At 43.9% G+C, this 17,334-nt stretch overlaps 1 protein-coding gene and 1 long non-coding RNA gene across 5 annotated transcripts in view; one reads left to right on the top strand and one right to left on the bottom strand.

Annotated features, from left to right (window-relative positions):
• FGD3 (FYVE, RhoGEF and PH domain containing 3) overlaps window positions 1-12,518 on the bottom strand; it is a 107,603-nt gene extending 95,085 nt beyond the window's left edge. For all 3 annotated transcript variants that reach the window (XR_001877417.1, XM_017830936.1, XM_017830937.1), the window contains exon 1: window positions 12,368-12,518. Coding sequence is in view for 2 of the 3 variants with exons in the window: in XM_017830936.1 (XP_017686425.1) it covers window positions 12,368-12,503 (136 nt within the window). In the remaining variant the exon portion in view is untranslated. The remainder of the gene's footprint in view (window positions 1-12,367) is intronic.
• Window positions 12,519-12,547: 29 nt separating this feature from the next.
• LOC108505195 overlaps window positions 12,548-17,334 on the top strand; it is a 12,572-nt gene continuing 7,785 nt past the window's right edge. Inside the window, exons 1-3 of one of the 2 annotated variants that reach the window (XR_001877420.1) lie at window positions 12,548-12,607; window positions 13,180-13,300; window positions 14,928-16,355. This is a non-coding gene — a long non-coding RNA (uncharacterized LOC108505195). Of the gene's footprint in view, window positions 12,608-13,179; window positions 13,301-14,927; window positions 16,356-17,334 lie in introns of those variants that run through there. The other variant, XR_001877419.1, reaches the window with a different exon arrangement.

Below are 17,334 nucleotides of genomic sequence, written 5' to 3'. Positions count from 1 at the left end.
CAATAAATATTTTTTCCTGTTGTTTCCTGCTCTTATGGATCAAAACCTTTCATGCTATCTAAAGATTAAATCTCCTATCAAGCCTGTAATTAGAGTGTGGAAACAATAATAGAAAACCGATTTATTATAGTCTGGGCTTTTTCCTAAAAATATTGACATATTGAAGACAGTCCTTAACTGTTAGGCACTCCAAATCTCAAACTAAGATTACTTTACAACCTGCACCCTCAAACACTTTTAAAAATAATCTGTGGATTACCCAACATTTGAATTTGGAGGAGAGAACACTAATTACATGATTTGTAGGAAACTTTACATTTGTTTCAGATCTCTGAGCATACTTATGACCTAAATGTGAGGAAATAAAATAACTATCTGTTTTCTTACAAAGCTGGATCTAAGTGCAAAGGAATATACTGAACCCCAATGGACTCAGAAGAGTGTTTTTTCCCTTACAAGCCACTGATAGGTATTTTATCTTCTGCAATGCTGGGTCTGCTTAGTGCTGCAGTGTTTCAGCAGGCACCTTAAATTGGGCAATTGTTCAGCCTACGACACCACAAAACCAAGCATGAGTGTACAAAGAACAGAAAACACGTCACTTTACAATAAACCTGGCTACATGGCATAAAACTATGGTGCACTAAGCTTACAAACATTGCAAGACCACTTTTAATAGTGGGTTAGCCCAACTGAACTATTGGAAAATCCATCCAAGGATCCACCAGTATATAATGCAAACTAAAGCTGAGCCCATGCTGCCAAGGATCTGCTGTTTGCCTCCGCTGGGATGAAGCTATTCCAGTATGTATACAATGCATATGTTACTTTGGAAGGTCTTCTTAAAAACCAAACACGCCTGAAAAAAAAAGCAAAACATCCACCCCCAAAACAGTACTTGTAACAAAGATTTTTGTATCTTCCCAGGCAGCAGACCCTCAGTCATCCTGGCCAGATCTCAGCCTAGTTTACAAAGCCAGTCCCAAAGACGCAGGTGCTGACTTACCTGCAAGTTGGCTTAGCAGCAAAGAGCTCAAGGAGTGCTCCTAATTTGGAGAGTAGCAAAGGGAAACTATTTAAACACCAATAGTTGTTTTTTTTTTACATGGTCAGTGTGACAGAAGTTGAGGGAAGGAAGAAACTGTGCTTGTATTAACCTCCTGGAATAGTTAGTCTGCCTGATGGAGTGTGGATCTGCCAGTCTGGACCAAATGTTTAGAATACAACTGTTGCACTGAAAAACAGGCTGGAAGGAAGGAAGTCATACTCCTGATTTCTCTCAAAAAGCAATTCATTTAAAAAAAAAAAAATCCAAACCTACAAGGCAAAACCCAAACCAAAAACCATGTTAGATTTAATATCGTTGGTCAACAAAACCTGAAAAGGCATTTAACTCGATTTTAGCCCTTGTATTTGGACTACACAGAGAAGAGATGGAATAAGTGGGCCTGATGAGAGAGCAGCAATGCTGGCCCACCTAAATCAACCCCAAATAAGAGACCAGAGATGTCAGTATCTTTACTGAATATGCTGCATATTTCAGCCGAAGAACAGCACCAAATGCTGCCATTATCTAACTTCTATAAACACTTCAAAGCTATCTGTAAGCTGCTGTAGCACAGCTGAGCTATGCTACAAATCCTACATAAATCAGCCTTTATCACGACTGGCATTAAATAAACGTAAAAATAACAATGTAGAAAAAGTGCAGACTTCCAGTTTTTGTGGGTTTTTGTGTTTTTTGGTTAAACAAACTGGCTCAAATCTTGCAGTTGTGAGATGTATTTCAAAAGGAGGAGAAAAAAAATTGGACACTACAGTTTAATCAATACCAGAAAGCTGAAATGAAGACTCTACGTAGCATTCTGAATAGGCCAGCTGAGTGCAGGGAAAGTTCCTGAAAAACTAAAACCAGAGCATTCTGCATACTCTGCTCCTAAGCGAAATAAATGGCAGTCACCATCACTAAAGCAGACTGAAAAATAAGGATTTGGATTTTAAAGCCTTTTCAGCAAGGGCACACCACTGCAGTCACCAGCATCAACTTAAGAAAACCTTAAAATCACCACTTGATTTTCAAGTCTTAAATAAACAAATCGAAACAGAAGTTACAGAACCACATTTGAACTGCTTCCCTTTTATAACTGAGTTCCATTTGAAAACCCTAACCAACGTTTTAAAAAGGAAAAAACAATTATATTCCACAAAAAAAGTATTTTAAGGCCTGCGTTGCAAATGATGATTCTGACGTATTTTTAGAAAATAAGGCACATGACATTTGTACACATTTAATGCATTTCAATAGATCAATATTTGATTTATTAATCAAACGGATATTAAATGAAGCCTCATCCTTTTTTCCCCACTACATGGTGAAATAAAAAAAAAAAAATCAGTTTTTAGTGCCAAGTGCCTCCTCAGTAGGTGCCAGTGGGACTACCTGTGGGATGCAGGGATGTTCCAAGGAATGACAACAATGATGGATTTTGTTATTTATCATAGCACCACACACAGAATTCTGCAAGCTACACCCAAAGCCTACAGGCTCAAAAGTCTGTTTTAATACAGAAGATCACTTCTTCCATCGCAAGACAAAGGAACATAAATTTCAGGGGTATTACATTAAATTAAATTCAAAAAATCGGGGAAACAGCAGCACAATTACAGAGTTATCATAACTCCACACACACCACCTATCTAAATCTCAAGGGTTTGAATTTGAAACATAAAAGTTGCAGAGGCCTGAAAGCACAAATGTGCATTTTTGCAATCTGGTCCCCAGAAGGATCTCAAGATCAAGGCTAAGTTCAGCCGGAGCTGCAGTAACCCAGGGTTCATTAACTTTTATTACAGATTGTCAGCCAGGTAGATATCACAGCAGAAACACATCTTGGAAAGAGATGTCATCAGTAATATCCTGGAAGTTCCACAAAACTGGAAGAGGTCAGCAGGCAGGAGAGACCAAGGACAGTGAGAAAGGGGAAAAGTAAGTGGTAGGTTGATGCTGAGCCATAAAGAGAGTACATGAGGGTTCCTCAGTCAGCCTGCAGTGGGACAAACAGGTGACCAGGACTCAAAAGGAGTTTGATGTTCATCCAGTGAAGCTGGAAACAGGAGACAGGATAATCTAACGTGTTTGGCCAATTTGGAATCCCTCTCAGCAGCCGAGATACCTTTTTGGTTGGGAAACCTAAGCAATGGAGGTGCAAAAGCAGATGCAGAAGAAATCAAACACCCAAGTTGTCTCATTTTAATGAGACCGAAGTGTTTTGCTAAGGAGGATGAGTTATGAGGAAGACCAAACTCCTCCCTCTAAGCAACTGTAAATCCGAAATTAAGAGGCTCCAATCGAGGAAGTCTGGAGAAAGAAAAAATAAAAGCCCTCCCCACAGCCTCCCAGCCTTTGGAGGGCCATCAGCTTAGAATGTAGATCTGCTAGTTAGTTCTTTTGTGTGGGTCAATCACCCAAGGCAAACCACCCTCCCCCGTTCAACATCTTTCTTTTAAAACAATCCAGGTGAAAGAAAAAAAAAAGAACAATTCCCCCTTGGTTTTTTTTAGAACAAGTAAACCTATGACACAAGTTCAAAACCTGTGCTCTCAAGGTTTAAGATCTTTAAGAGTGTTTGACCAAACTCCCAAATTACAGGCACCACCTCCTGCTCCTGTGTTTCTGACCCTCCATCAATCAGAGAACAAAGCTCCACCCTTTGGAGGCTCTGCTTTGAATGATCAAAAATCATTCAGTGAGATTCCACTCCATTCTCAACACTGGTTCTGCTTGAAACCTATTCCAGCAAGGAGGGAGGAGAGCAAAGGGAGCAGCAAAACTCACCTGCAAATTCCTCACAGCTCTGGGAGAATCAGCTCAAATCCAAAATGCAACACTTTGCCTGGGCACAGAGCAGTGGGGTGGAACATCCCCCCCAGGTGTATTATCATAATATGTTTTATCACTTCAAACATACAAGTAAAACAGTGGCACCACTCTGTACACAGTTTCTGAACAACTAGAAATTTATTTTTTTTTAATAATATGTACTAACAACCCTGAATCTGTTACCAGCCATAAGAAAACTTCTGTTTCCATGGAGGTCATGAGTTCTGTGGGTTGATGAACTCTCCTGCTTTAAGACACAATCCCATTTTTAAACAATTGGGTGCAGGGGAAGAAGAGAAATAATAAACCCACCTCTTGGTGCCAGCTATTCCATAACCATTTGCTGCAAAGGTTTTCACTATCTGTGGCCAGAGCCCTGGACCATATGGATGAGTAACACAACAGCTCCCTACCCTCAAAATTCGCTTCGGCAGTTTCTTTGTCCTGAGAAGAGGATTAGCAGTTTTTAAAATAACTTTTGGGACTTGTATGGTCTGGGAAATACCAAAAAAACCCAGAGTATCCTTTCAAGTAAATAAAAAAGTTGCTTCTTGGAATGCAGAACAGATGCTTTTCTTGACTGCACAACCATCAAAATCAAGCAGCCATAACTCCAATAACAGAACCAATTCCAAAAACTCCAGACACTATGGATGAAACAGGATTTTTTTTTTTTAATTTTACTATTTTGAGGAAATCTTGCTCTCCCCTAGCTGTGAACATCTGCACCTCCATCAGTAAACCAAGAATGGCAGGGCAAGACATGTATTTGCTAAAGATGAAAAAAAGTTTTAAGAAATTTATTTCTCAACTGCAAAATAATAACTATGGGGGGACTGCCCCCCCAACTTTGCTATTTGGCTCTGGATTTTTACAGCCAAGAAACAGCCTGTAAGAATTCCAATTGCAATTAATAAAGCAGACCTAGAAAAGCTCAGCAGGCAGCACTGTTTGTTCCTCCATGGGAAACTTCAGTTCATGTGAATAACTCCAGCAGCCAGTGGGAGCGATGCACAGAGGTGGCACACCTGGCTCCAACAGGAAATTGGAATGGCTGAGATTTTCCTCTGGACAAACTTCATCCACCCCCAGACCAGGGCTTTGCAGATATTCAACGAACAGAGAGAAAAAAAGGGGAGAAAAAGTTAAATAGAAAACCCACATACTCCAACACAAGCCCTTAAGAGTTCCAACACGCAGCTGTGCATTGCTATGGCCTGGGGGCTGGACCTTAATCACCTTTTTTGTAGGTTCAGCCACAGCTCCAGTGCAATCATGTCAACCAACGTCCCAACTTTGCCTGTGGGGGCACAATCCCTTCTTCCATCAAATGTGAGAGGGAACACAATGCCCAGTTTGCTCAGCTCTCCTACGCGGGCGCTCACTCCCAGCGCTCCTGGCAGCTCACCGGCAGCACCATGGAGCTGCAGTGCTCAGCCCAAGGGCCAGACCACCACCAAATCCCTGGGGCTCCAGACATATCTCCAAACATGCAGCACAGGTGGGCTGGGGAGAGGAAGCTCCATCAGTGTCCACGGCCTCTGCTGAGAGCTGCCGTGAGAAACCTGCCTATTTCTGCCCCAAAAGGTGTGGGAAAAGAGTTCACTGTCATCCCGTCTTTCCCAGAAAGAGTGCAGCCAGCACAGGGCATGCTGCTGGATTGTAACAGCAAAATCTAGGGGAAAAAACAAACCCACAGGAAGTTGAGATCTGGTGGTATTTTCGTCCATTGGTTTGCAGGGAGATCACTCCTTCCTTTACCTTATTTATATCCTTGCTCATTACCCTGGAGAACCTTTCCCTTACTTCTTCTGTAATCTCAGTTTAATCCCCACAAGTGTTTTGTACAGGTTTCCTCTTTTACAAATTTCAAATTTCTTACAAATTTTGACTTTTAAAAAAACCTCCTTCTTCAAAATCTCTTCCTATGCCTCTGTCAGGTTTTTTGCATTGTATTCACTACTTTTTCCTTCTTTTCTATCTCAGTCTTCCCTTCTACTACTTTGTTCACTTCGGTTTTTACACAAACGTTTTTATTCAGCATTTTGAAGCTGAATCAAATCACAAGATGCATAGGGTCAGTGGCAGGAAACACAGTATCTCTGTAAATCTCATCCTGGAACACAGCAGTGGCTGCGGGGTGATAATCACACTGAACAGGTGATTCCTACCAAACATGGTAAGCCCATATTTGGAGGCTTCTTCGGTCTTCCTTTCCCAGCTCCTTGCCCATCCCCAATGTTTGGTACAGTAACTTTTACCCTGTTCCAACCTCAAGGTCCAAAATGATTGCTGAAGTAGCAAGAATCTCATGAATGTAAATATTTGCTCAGGGTTAAGTTACCAAGAGAGAATTTCTGCTCAGAGCCTGCAAGCTCAAAAAGAAAGAATAAAAAGAGGCCAAGAGTTTAAGAAAACTAGAGGCCAGTGTTAAATTCCTTCATTATAGTCAGACACCTGCCTGCTTTTCAGAAGTCTAAAATAAACAGGAGAAACCTCTGACATCCAAGCGATATTTAGACGGTGCCCTGCCTTCCAAAAAAATACTGGGACTACTGAGTTGTTTGGACTTTTAGAAGTTAGATTCTTTAATATGGAGGTTGTTATCCTCCAAAAATCTCCATCCAGATTGCCAGGATGCCATGTACAGATGTGTAAGCTACATGCATATGCTGGACCCACATGCTCTGTCCCAAGGATCAAGGTTGGGCTGACATCTAACCAGTGTCAACTCTGGACCCCGTGTTAGTGTTTTAGCCATTCACATTAATTAATTCACATTAATTAACCTCGATGCACATCAGAAATTAAGAGTAGAGGTAGCTATTCTTAGCACAGTGGCTCTGTACACTCCAGCAAGAGCTTACTCAAAATGCCTGAAGAGAGAAAAATGACAAATATAACACGTAATTATATAACACATATATATAACACTATCATTCAATAGTCCGGCATAAAAATGCTCTCTCCTTGAATATCCATTAAACAGAAGAATGTCTAAGAAGCAGCATCAAATCAGCCTCTGAAGAAATAAAGAACTAGAACTATCTTTCAAAAGGGGATGCTTCAGCATTTTAAGATACAATTTCAGGGATGTAATTAGTCATGGCCATGGTGAAATGCATGAGGACCTACAGTGATTCACAGCTCCTCACCACTCACAGCAATGCTCACTGGTCTGCTCTGTCTCTCTCTGTTAATACCTAAAAGATTCTGTCATCCCAAAAGATGCTTTTTACTGTGACTAACAACAGATTTGAGGACCATGACTCTATTCACTGCCCAGTGACTGCTTCTGACCCAACCTCAGGAGCACCTTCAAAACTGCAATCAACACTTCCAACACATTTAAACATACTGCAGAGGCCTATGCAATTAAAAAACTTAGAAATTGTTATTCTTGCTTTTAGTAACACTGAGCTCTCTCAAAAATCACCAGCATTTAAGACACTAAAGTTGGTAACACTTCACATATTTCTTCACAAAACCTCCTTCTCCAGGCTGTTGATGGCCAACACGAGTACAGAGTTGGGACCTACAACGGTCATTCTGACCAGCCTCTTGGGGCTGCCCACCACCAACACACATCACATCATTCAGGCACTACCAAGTGCTTTAGCACAGGAGAAAAACCCCATCTTAGCACTTCTGCAACTTTTTTATGCTGATGGTTGACTGCCAAAAAGCCATGAGTTTTAGAGTTCATAACCATAACACTAATCATGCTAAGAGGGAGAGAAGAATGACTGGGGGAGAAAAGTACCCTGCCCAGATCTGAAGGGTTATTCAAACAGCCTGGCTCCAAGGTAGGAATTTTGGCCCTCTGTTAATGGAGCAACTCGGGGTGAGGAATTGATAAAATCACTTTGCTGAGCCCCCTAAGGACCCTGCAGGGAGTCCTGCATGAGATGGCTGAGGTTATGCTTTGTCAACAACCTCCTCTCCCAGCCTTCCACCTCAATTCTCCACCTTCCCACAGCAGTTAAATGGCTTTCTGTCCGACACCAGGGTCTTAACAAGAAAAGTGCAACTCAGAAAACAAGGAAGCAGGTAATACCAATAAACTCTGAAATTCAACTGCACTTCACAAGAAGACAAAAATAGCAATGAAAACCAGTGACAACCAGCAGAACAAGCTGGGAGGACAGCACTTCGAGAGGTAGCGGTCAGGGACCACAGAGGCTATGCACTGTAAATAAAAGTTAAATAAAGTTAACCCTGAGAAGCCAGGCCAGGACTGCAGACCTGGGTGTTTCTCACACGTGGTGACTACTGCCAGAAAAAGCAAGAGGTGGACCACCAAGGGAGTGGAGATGAACATCAGGCTCCATGCAGCACCAGGGAGAGAACATCAGGCACCAGCACATCTCTCCGTGGGCTGGCACAGCACCTGCCTGGCACCCAGCAACAAAACAAACACCCAGCAACTCCCAGCAACAGCCAGCACAGACACAGTGAACAGCCACGAACTGTGAGATGAAACGCAAAGACCCATAAAATTTTAAGTGTAAAATGCAAATCTAGTTATACTAAACGTTGCTTTTAGGAGCTGGCTGGGAACGGGAGCGGGGAGAGGAGAGGGAGGAGCACAAAGTTCCCCTGGAAGCACTTTCCAGTGTACCTCCACTATTGTTCCACCAACAAAGGCTTCTCAAATTTCACCACTCATAACTCCAAACCAGCCAGAGTTCCACGCTGTGACTGACTGCCTCCCAAATACTCCAGAGAGCACAAGGCTGAGCTGCAGACATCTCTTTCCAATTTCACATGGATTTTCACAGCGGAGGTTCGGGGTCCTGTGCTCAGGGGAGCCAGGCTCGGTGGGGACTTCAAAGGGGTTGGCAGAGGACAAGAAAATGAGAGACCTGAGAGCTGGTGGTGGGCACACAGCAGAGAACTGCCACATCATGGAAAGAACTTCAACAATACTCCCCTCCTATTTTCCCTCTCTCTCACTCATGCCTTAGTCCACCTTAGCTCAGGCTTTCCTCATACTCTCTGTTCCTGTATCTGAAAAATATATGAAGTTAATTTTTTACTTAAAAGGAACTTTCAACCAGTTCACAGAATTTGGATCAAGAGACGTATTTTCAAAACAGTATCGATATTCATCATTATGTAAGAATTGCAAGTCACAGGAGGTCTCTCAAGTTAAACATTAAATTTCACATTAAAATTTGATAATGCTGACACAAACGGATACCACAGTAGTTATTACTGCTTTTAATGTGCCACTGTTCACTCCACTCAGACAAGTTAACATCTACATAATTAATAGCTCCAATCTCTAACACAGTATCTGTATCCTGGGAGCTAGAAGTATTTATTACTTAGGCTTTACCAGTCACCTCTTTTAGTTTCAAACTGAGCTTTCAGTAAACGAAAAATTTAAATTTTAAAATAAAAATTTAAATTAGTTTACAAAACACGTTAAAGAAGAAAATTAATCTTACTCAAAAGCATTTCACAAGTTTACAGCTTCAGTAGAAACAGGTGTACATTCAGAGAGGAATCAAAGCATTTATCACATCACTGCTGCATTTACACTCCCTGCCCTTTCAATTCTCACACAAACCACTGGGTCACACTCACTGACCAAAGCAGTATCATTTGCACCAATATTACTGATCCCCAACAATCTTAGCAAGATCTCTAAAAAAAAAAAAAGGTATGATTTGGAAAAAAACCCCCATGTGTCCATTATTATTGAGCTGGGTCAGCAAGGACAAGTGTCAGTGAGGAACATTAAGTGTTCTTTGAGCTTACAGTCACATGGGAAGACAAAGCTGTTCTCAAAACCTCCTACAGAAGTTAGCTGTCCATTTTTTATTGAAAAGCACTAGGAAATACATGCCCACAGCACTCCATCTCACACAGCTTGTTTGAGAACAAGGCCTTCCCAAAACCAAACGCATTGAACCTGATCGGGGAGCTCGGAGTATAAAACCATTGGGATGCTCTGGAAAACCCAGCCACAAAGCCTGCCTTGAAAACACTGCAGTGCAAACAATGCACGAGTGAAAAATCATCACCTGGGATTCTTAATTCCCAAGTCTAGTGTCCCAGGGTTTCAAAAACCCACTTCCACCACTACTGACCTAAGATAGTCTTCCTTGTTCGGGGTCACGCTGCAGAAGTTCATCCCACACAAAAAGCCATGAGGATCATCACCGCTGTGATTCCACCATTTTTACTAGTTTGAATGTAACATCCTCTCTTGCATCTCTGAGACATTCCAAGATCAAATACACTCTGAAGTCCCGGCCTCCTCACACATTATCACCTCAGCTAATGTCTGGAGTTTGGGGGACACCCACAAGAATTCTGGGGGTCAGTATTTCTGTGGCATCACACCACCACACTGGATCTCCTTGAGGAACCTAGTATCAACCCCCCAGGCTTCCCTGCCTCTGTGGAAGACACCTGACAGGCCTTGCATCTGCACACTGGGAAAGAGGCAGCGCTCCTCTGGAAAGAGAAAGCCCTAGCTTCATTTTCAGCAAGATCCTCTGACATACATTTAAATGCAAGAAGCTGCACCAAAGGGGACTGGCCAACAGCAATTCCAGCACATCTGATCAAAGCCACAAGAACAAGCAAGCTCTACAGGCTTTCCTTAGATCACCTCACTCTGGGTGCCCTGACTCTGAAAACTGAAAAAACACTCCCTGAAGAGCATCAACCACAGCCAACAAAATCACAAAGGCACACATGCAGTGGGATATGTATCGCACCAATCCACAAGCAACTAACCTGAGAACCCTGGCTCCCTCACTGACAGGGAGGGAGGCTGCTAACACAGGCATTCCAGCTACTGCAGGCTCCAATCCATGTGGGAGGACCAGCCTCCAAACTCAACATATGGAAGATCGGTACCCAAGGAGTTTGGGAGGTGCCAGAAGTCAGATTGTCTGAATACTCCTGGATCCAGGGGAGATGGGGAACCTCAGCAGCTCACCATAACCCTTCCTGGGTTGATCCAGACTTTAACTAACCAAGAAACAGGACAGAGAACTTCCACTTTTTAAACACGAGAACTTATTTCTTCAAACGAAGGAGTTCCTTCAAACTCAAACTCATTGTTATTATCTTTTTTCTAACTTTATTAAGGTAAGGAGACGTACAATACAAAGAACTGGGTCACAAATGAGATAAATCAGGAACAACCCAGCTTGCTTATTTCAGGGGATGATTTTATAAACACAGGGGGTGAGTTTATAAAACATCCTCCTAGCATTGTGAAAACTAGCTTTCCATGAAAAATAAACTTTTTATAAAGAATACAAGAATACTATAATCCATGTACTGGTCACCATACGTAACCCATTGCCATTCTGCACACTTCTCTGCTTGGACAACAAAACCAGTTCTGGTCATTAACAATTGCCAATAGTCTCTTCTACTCCTTGGTGCTGCTGCGTATCAGGCACTGCAAGATTCTTTTATATTGCAGAGCCATTTTCCTTTGTGTTAAAATTCCCTAAAGCTTGCAAGGGAACTAAGGTAGAGTATATCCCTTTAACATAGTTTAACCACCCTTAATATTTGGAATGGAAAATGTGACTTAGGTACTGAGGTTTAAAAAACAGCTACGTTGCATGTGGCCAATTTTCTAAACATGAATCTCATAAGGTTTTTTAGGGCCTTTTTTTCCCCCTTCTTTCTATTTTTTTTCCCAGGAGAATGCAGGGCTTACAGAGACAGCCAGCTAAATGCAACAGACCATTATGGCCCAGAGGTTTCCAATTTGCAGCTAGAAATGGTTTACATTACGAAAACTAACAGTTCCAAAAGGTATTTAAAAAGAAGAGTGGGGGAGAAAAAAAAAACAACACACACCAGCATTTCATAAGCGCCTAAATATGGACTGGCAAGGAAATAAATTTAATCTATGCAGTTAATAGCCAGTCTTACCAAAAAAAGCGTTTAGGAGAAAATGGCTTTATGTGGCTTTAAGATAACTGAAACCACATTTTTTACACAGCTCGGTGCTGTGTTTTAGCGAAACGTGGAGTCCCTGGGCATTGTCAGGGGCAGGGACGCGGGACACCCGCCGGGGGTGCGGGAGCAGAGCAGGGCGAGCCCGGGGAGGGCGGGGCGGCCCCGCTGGACACGGGTTTGTCTCAGAACGCTCGGGGGGGGGGGAGAGGCATGGAATGAAAAAAAATTTTTGAAAAATTAAAAAAAAAAAAATAAAGGAAGGAAGGAAGGAAGAAAGAAAGTTGAGCGCAGTGCCGCGGGTCGGTGCCGGCTGCCCCGCTCCCCCCGCACCGCGGGGCTCCCCGCGGACGGCACGGCCGGAGCGGGGCCCTGGCGGGGGGAGCCCCGCACACCGGGAGCCCCGCAGAGCCCCCGCACTCCGCCGGGACCCTCGCCCGCCCCGCCCCGCTCCCGGCCCGGCTCCCCGCGGCCCCACCGCCTCCGCCCAGCGGAGAACTTGGCGGACGGGCGAACGCGGGGCTCGCTCGGAACCGCGGCCGCCCTTACCCTCCGGCTCCATCTGGTCCCGCCGCCGCGCTCCGGCGCTCCCCGAGCCGCTACGCGCCGAGCTGGGCCGGGCGCTTACAAAGGCGGCCGCCGGGCGAGGGGGGTGGGTTTCCTCTCCCTCCCACTGCAGCTGCATCGCGCCATGAGGCGCCGCCAGCGGGACGCGGCGCCCCCGAAGGCGGCGGAGGCGGGAGGAGCCCCCGGCCCGGCCCGGCGCGGCGCAGGAGGCCGCGGGACCAGGTGCTGCTGCCGGCGGCGGCGAAGGGTCGCCCTCGCCCGCCCCTCGTGAGGGGTGGGGGCCGAGAGGAGGGGGAGGACACCCCTCCCTGTCCTGGGGAAGCGGCGCCCGGCGCTGGCGCGGTCCCCGGGCAGCGCTGCGAGGAGCCGGAGCGGCCCCGGGCCGCGCTCCCCACACCGCGCTCCCCACAGCAGCGAGGCCGCTCCCGCGCCGCGGGGACGGGGATCGTGGGGTCCCTCGGGCGAGAAGGAGGAGGGCGAACCTCGAAATCACGTCACGGGCGGCAGAAAGGGAAACGGAAGGGCTGCAGGCTCCGCGCCAGCCGCTGCCCTGGGAGCCAAAAGCTCCGCAGTGCGGCTGGTGGGGCTCGGGGGGAGCCCGGCTGAGACCCGGGGCTGCGGGTGCCTGCCCTGCCCGACCTCCTGCCCTCCGTGTTCGTGTCAGAGAGCAATTCAGACACGAATTTCGTCTGAGGGGGGACCAAACCCTGTTGTTCGCTCCCCCTCAGGCAACTAGCCTCTTTCCCACTTGCCAGAACCATCCCAAGCAACAAGGTCTTTCTTTTTGAAACAAGGTCTTTCTTCTTGAAAACCGGGGGCGCCCGAGTCGCTGCTGTGTGCCTGGACAGGGAGCAGCTGAGGTGGAGGGGGATGCTCTCCTTCACGGCGCCGGTGAAGTGCTCCTTCTGCAGCCAGGTAAAGCCCTGCGTCCTCAGGTGAGGCACATCTTTAAAGGAGAGCGTTTGTGAGAGTTAAGATCTCCAGCTTCTCGTCACAAGGAAAAAAATAATACTGAGAAAAAAAAAAAACCTAAATATATTAAGCTTAAAAGCACCTATCACTCCATCTCTGAAAGCACGAAGTCATGTAAAATGGTCTTCACAAAGGCATTTACCTCCAGGAAAAAAAATGCAAAACAGTACAATGAGAAGTTATGTATGTTGAGCTTTAGTCTGTTTTCCATTACCCAGAAGTTGGTCATTGCTCCTTACTTCCCCCCTGAAATATCCAGCATTGATGTAGGCACCACTATGGAAATACACATTTGAGTACTTCAATAGCGTGGTGTAAGAGAAAAATAGTTTTATAATGGCAGTCATAAAATTAATTTCCTTGGACTAATTATTCCAGGATAATTCCAGGGTAACTCTGTGGATAGGGTCTCGTTCAACTAGCGTTAAGAAAGCAGATTTTTCAGTAATGAACCAATCTGAGTTTCTTGTTACTCTGGAAATCCTACCTGTTAATATGCAACTAACGATTTCAGAGATTTACTGCTGTACAAAATGGTTATGGCTCCCTGAGATTAGTCCTGTTCTTTAACACAACGAGGCAGGTCTTCTCTGTGGCACTTTGAGCAGAGCAGATCTGAGCTCACCGACCACTGCTGCACCTTATCAGGTATGATGGGAGTTCAGCAGAAACAAACTTACAAGTTGTTGAAAATTACCCGCCTTCTTTGCTCTCATGAAAACAAGGTCCACGCTATTAATTGCAAAGCGGAGGTAGACTTTATTTTAAGCATTTAAATATGTTTAATATATCACCAGAACATCAAATAACCAGTGTCCTTTAAAGTTATCTATTTATTTTCTGCCCAATTCTTTCCCCACCCTAGCCAGCATTTTGGTTTGAGTTTTGGGTTGGGTTTTTTTTTTTTTCCTAGAGAATTAGAGCATTTTTCATTGTAGGTGCTCTCATCATCTACAGTCTGGGTATGTGCAGTATTGAATTTGTATCTCTGACCAGAATCACTTAAGTAATTCAGGAGACAGTTTACAATTTAAGCAAGTTGCTTAAATTGCCATTGCTTTTGACCAGCAATGCACATGTGTGCAAGGGAGAAAAGGGCCAGTAAATGCAGTGTGAGCAGTTAGCAAAGTTCATACAAATACTCTTTCTCCCCAAAAAGAAAAAAAGTTGCCTGTCATATCACATTAAAATTCTTGTACAAGAATAGCTGTCTCAACACAAAGTGACTCTCCTTCATGGTAGGCTTTGCAGTTCAATAAGGATTACCATTGCATGTCCAGGAAAGATAAATCTAGTGAGGGTGTAAAAATAACCTCTTCTGGATTTAATGAGACATTGGAGACCAAAGAGCCAAGGCTTTGCAAATACATGGGGTCTGTCTGACGTGCTTTTCATGTAGGAGATGCATGTTGTGTTTCCTTCCGGATGATGTAATTCTCAGGGTGACCCTCATGTGCTTTTGCCATCATATGACACTCCACTGCAAACACAAAGTTCCTTTGTGTACAGAGTCCTTATTTATAACTCTTGGAATTTTGATCAGAGCTTTTTTTTTTTGTCCTTCCTGAAGGCACTACTTTTCACGTGAAGATGAAGATTTGAAGATTACTGTGACATGACTTTTAAGTACTTATGCAATATCATTCCCATGAATTAGGATCTGAGCCTTTTGCACTTGCAGAGAAAGCAGCACTGCTTTCTTTCTCATTTGCAAAGAGATTAAACCAGCAATTGCAATAAAAAAATTAACTTTATGGCAGCACTGAAGCTGATTCTGTTGCTTTCACTTTAAATTTGAAAAAAAAAAAAAAAAGGTCAGAAAAAAATATTTTTAAGCCAAAACCCTACTGGGGTAGGGTATGAGGGCTTTTTTAATTATACCTTAGGCAAAAGCAAATTTACTGCATATTCATGAACACCAGTTACCAGAGCAGCCAGGAATCCAACAGAAAAAAAGCACAGAACAACAGACAGATAGAAATAAGGAACTGCAGATAGGAGTAAAGCAGTTCTCCATTTGGGACACGCATCCTGTGGCAGCTTTTATGCCCCGGCATGTGATTTTTATAGCAGAGTGGAATAGTCTGTATTTTAGCCCCACTTCATAAAGGAGTTGAACTTAAATATTCATGGGGGCTTGAGTGTTAATTCTCTTCAACAATAGGCATTTCCAATCCTGCACTGTCTAATTTCACCGGTATGCTTTACATACTGGTTTAACAGGTTCTTTTCATTTAAATTGATGCAGATCTTATTAAGGTAATATAGCTCAGAATTGTTATTGGGACTCTCTGAAATTAGATTCATACAACAGGTCATGAGTGATCAGAGTGGGTCACCTGTTTCCAGAATCTGATCTTCACAACTGAAAATGTCCTCAAGGGGGGCACCAGAGCCATTCTTCATCTTTTCAATGCTGGGCCGGGGCAAACAGTTCTCCTGTTGCCATGGACTGACAAACAACAAGCTCCAGGAGCGGTGGATCCATTCCCTGTCTGCTGTCTCTGGGGTGAAATGAGGATGGTTCCCTGCATTATTCAGGGATTCCTAATTTGTCGACCAGAAAAGCTGCACTTAATGTGTGACTGTCCACGCTCACCCAAGGGGATGGTGAGGGTGAGGAGGTGTTGCTGACCACTAACAGCCAACATGTGTGGCTGCCAGCAGGGTCCTCACCTCTCAGTGAGTGTCTGTCTGTGTGCTGGCTGCAGCCAGAAGGCCGGGACTGAACTCAGGACAGAGCACAGCGGTGTTACAGGAACCTCTGTGCACAGATTAGGGTCTGTTTACTGTGGCTTTGCATTGATATTTTTGGGTTACTGAAAGCTGCAGGCTTGTCAGACGTGCACATTCATCTGCAGAACTGGGGGTGAACTCAGTGACCCAGAAGGTCCTTTCAGCTCCCCCGTTCATCATTTATTCTGTATCACTTTATACAGTAAATGAGGAGCTGTAGCTTGTCACCATTCGATTAAACACTTCCAAGCAACACTGACTTTCACACTACCCTCAAAAACAAGGTGTGCTTTATGAATTGGATCATCAGATATGGCACAGATGCATCCAGGGTTATGTGCTTCACAGTCTGTGTCTTTCAGGAGCATAAACCCCATTATTCAAAAGTAAAAGCACAGAGGTACCAAAGTGCCCTTAGCATTGAGCAGGATTAGAGTTAAGTCTTTTCACAAATTAAATAACCCAAAGGGCATTGTAGATTTTACCCAAGGTTTGCAGTAACCTGAAATCAGCCAAACTGAGATCCTGTCAGATTGCTGCTTTGATCACAGAGGCATTAAACCCAAATCTCTGTCAAACAGGAGAGGAAAATACTGTTTTTTCTGGGCACCATTAGATCAGAAATTTACTGCAGAAATGCTGACTTTTAAGACATGCTGCAGTGGTCTGGCAGACGTAAGGCATAGCTTTTAAATAGCAAGAAGGAATTACAGCACTTGATTTTTATCACCCTATCACTGTTAATCTGGGTTCAGAAACAGACACTGACTCATTTTGAATTCTGATAAAGGAGTTCTCATCTATTTTTTTTGGTGTTAATTTTATTCTACATGCATTCCGTGATTTATGTAATTATTCCGTGACTTAGGGATGACTCTGCAAATCAGCTGAAGCCAAAATATTTAGTAAAACTGCTTTACTCTGAAAAACAAAACAAAACGGTTAGTACAATATTTTTGTAATCTGTTACTAAATCACCCAGAACACAAACATGTCCTTTAAAAATAGAATCATAGAATCACAGAATGGTTTGGGTTGGAAGGGACCTTAAAGATCATCTGGTTCCAGCCCCTACATATATATTTCTGTGTATATGCATATATACATACACTTATATAAACCCTGAACTTCCTCCAGGTCAGAATCTGTGAGTGGCTTTTTAGCTGAAGCACTGTTGTTTTTAGGTATTTATCTACCAAATTATATAATAGATTTAAATTTTTACCTTGTGCAGGCATTTT

Source organism: Lepidothrix coronata, unplaced genomic scaffold (genome assembly GCF_001604755.1).
Source record: "Lepidothrix coronata isolate B3197 unplaced genomic scaffold, Lepidothrix_coronata-1.0 Scaffold186, whole genome shotgun sequence".
Taxonomy (NCBI): domain Eukaryota; kingdom Metazoa; phylum Chordata; class Aves; order Passeriformes; family Pipridae; genus Lepidothrix; species Lepidothrix coronata.
Note: the sequence above shows the minus strand (reverse complement) of the source record. Positions and strands in the feature narration are given on the sequence as shown.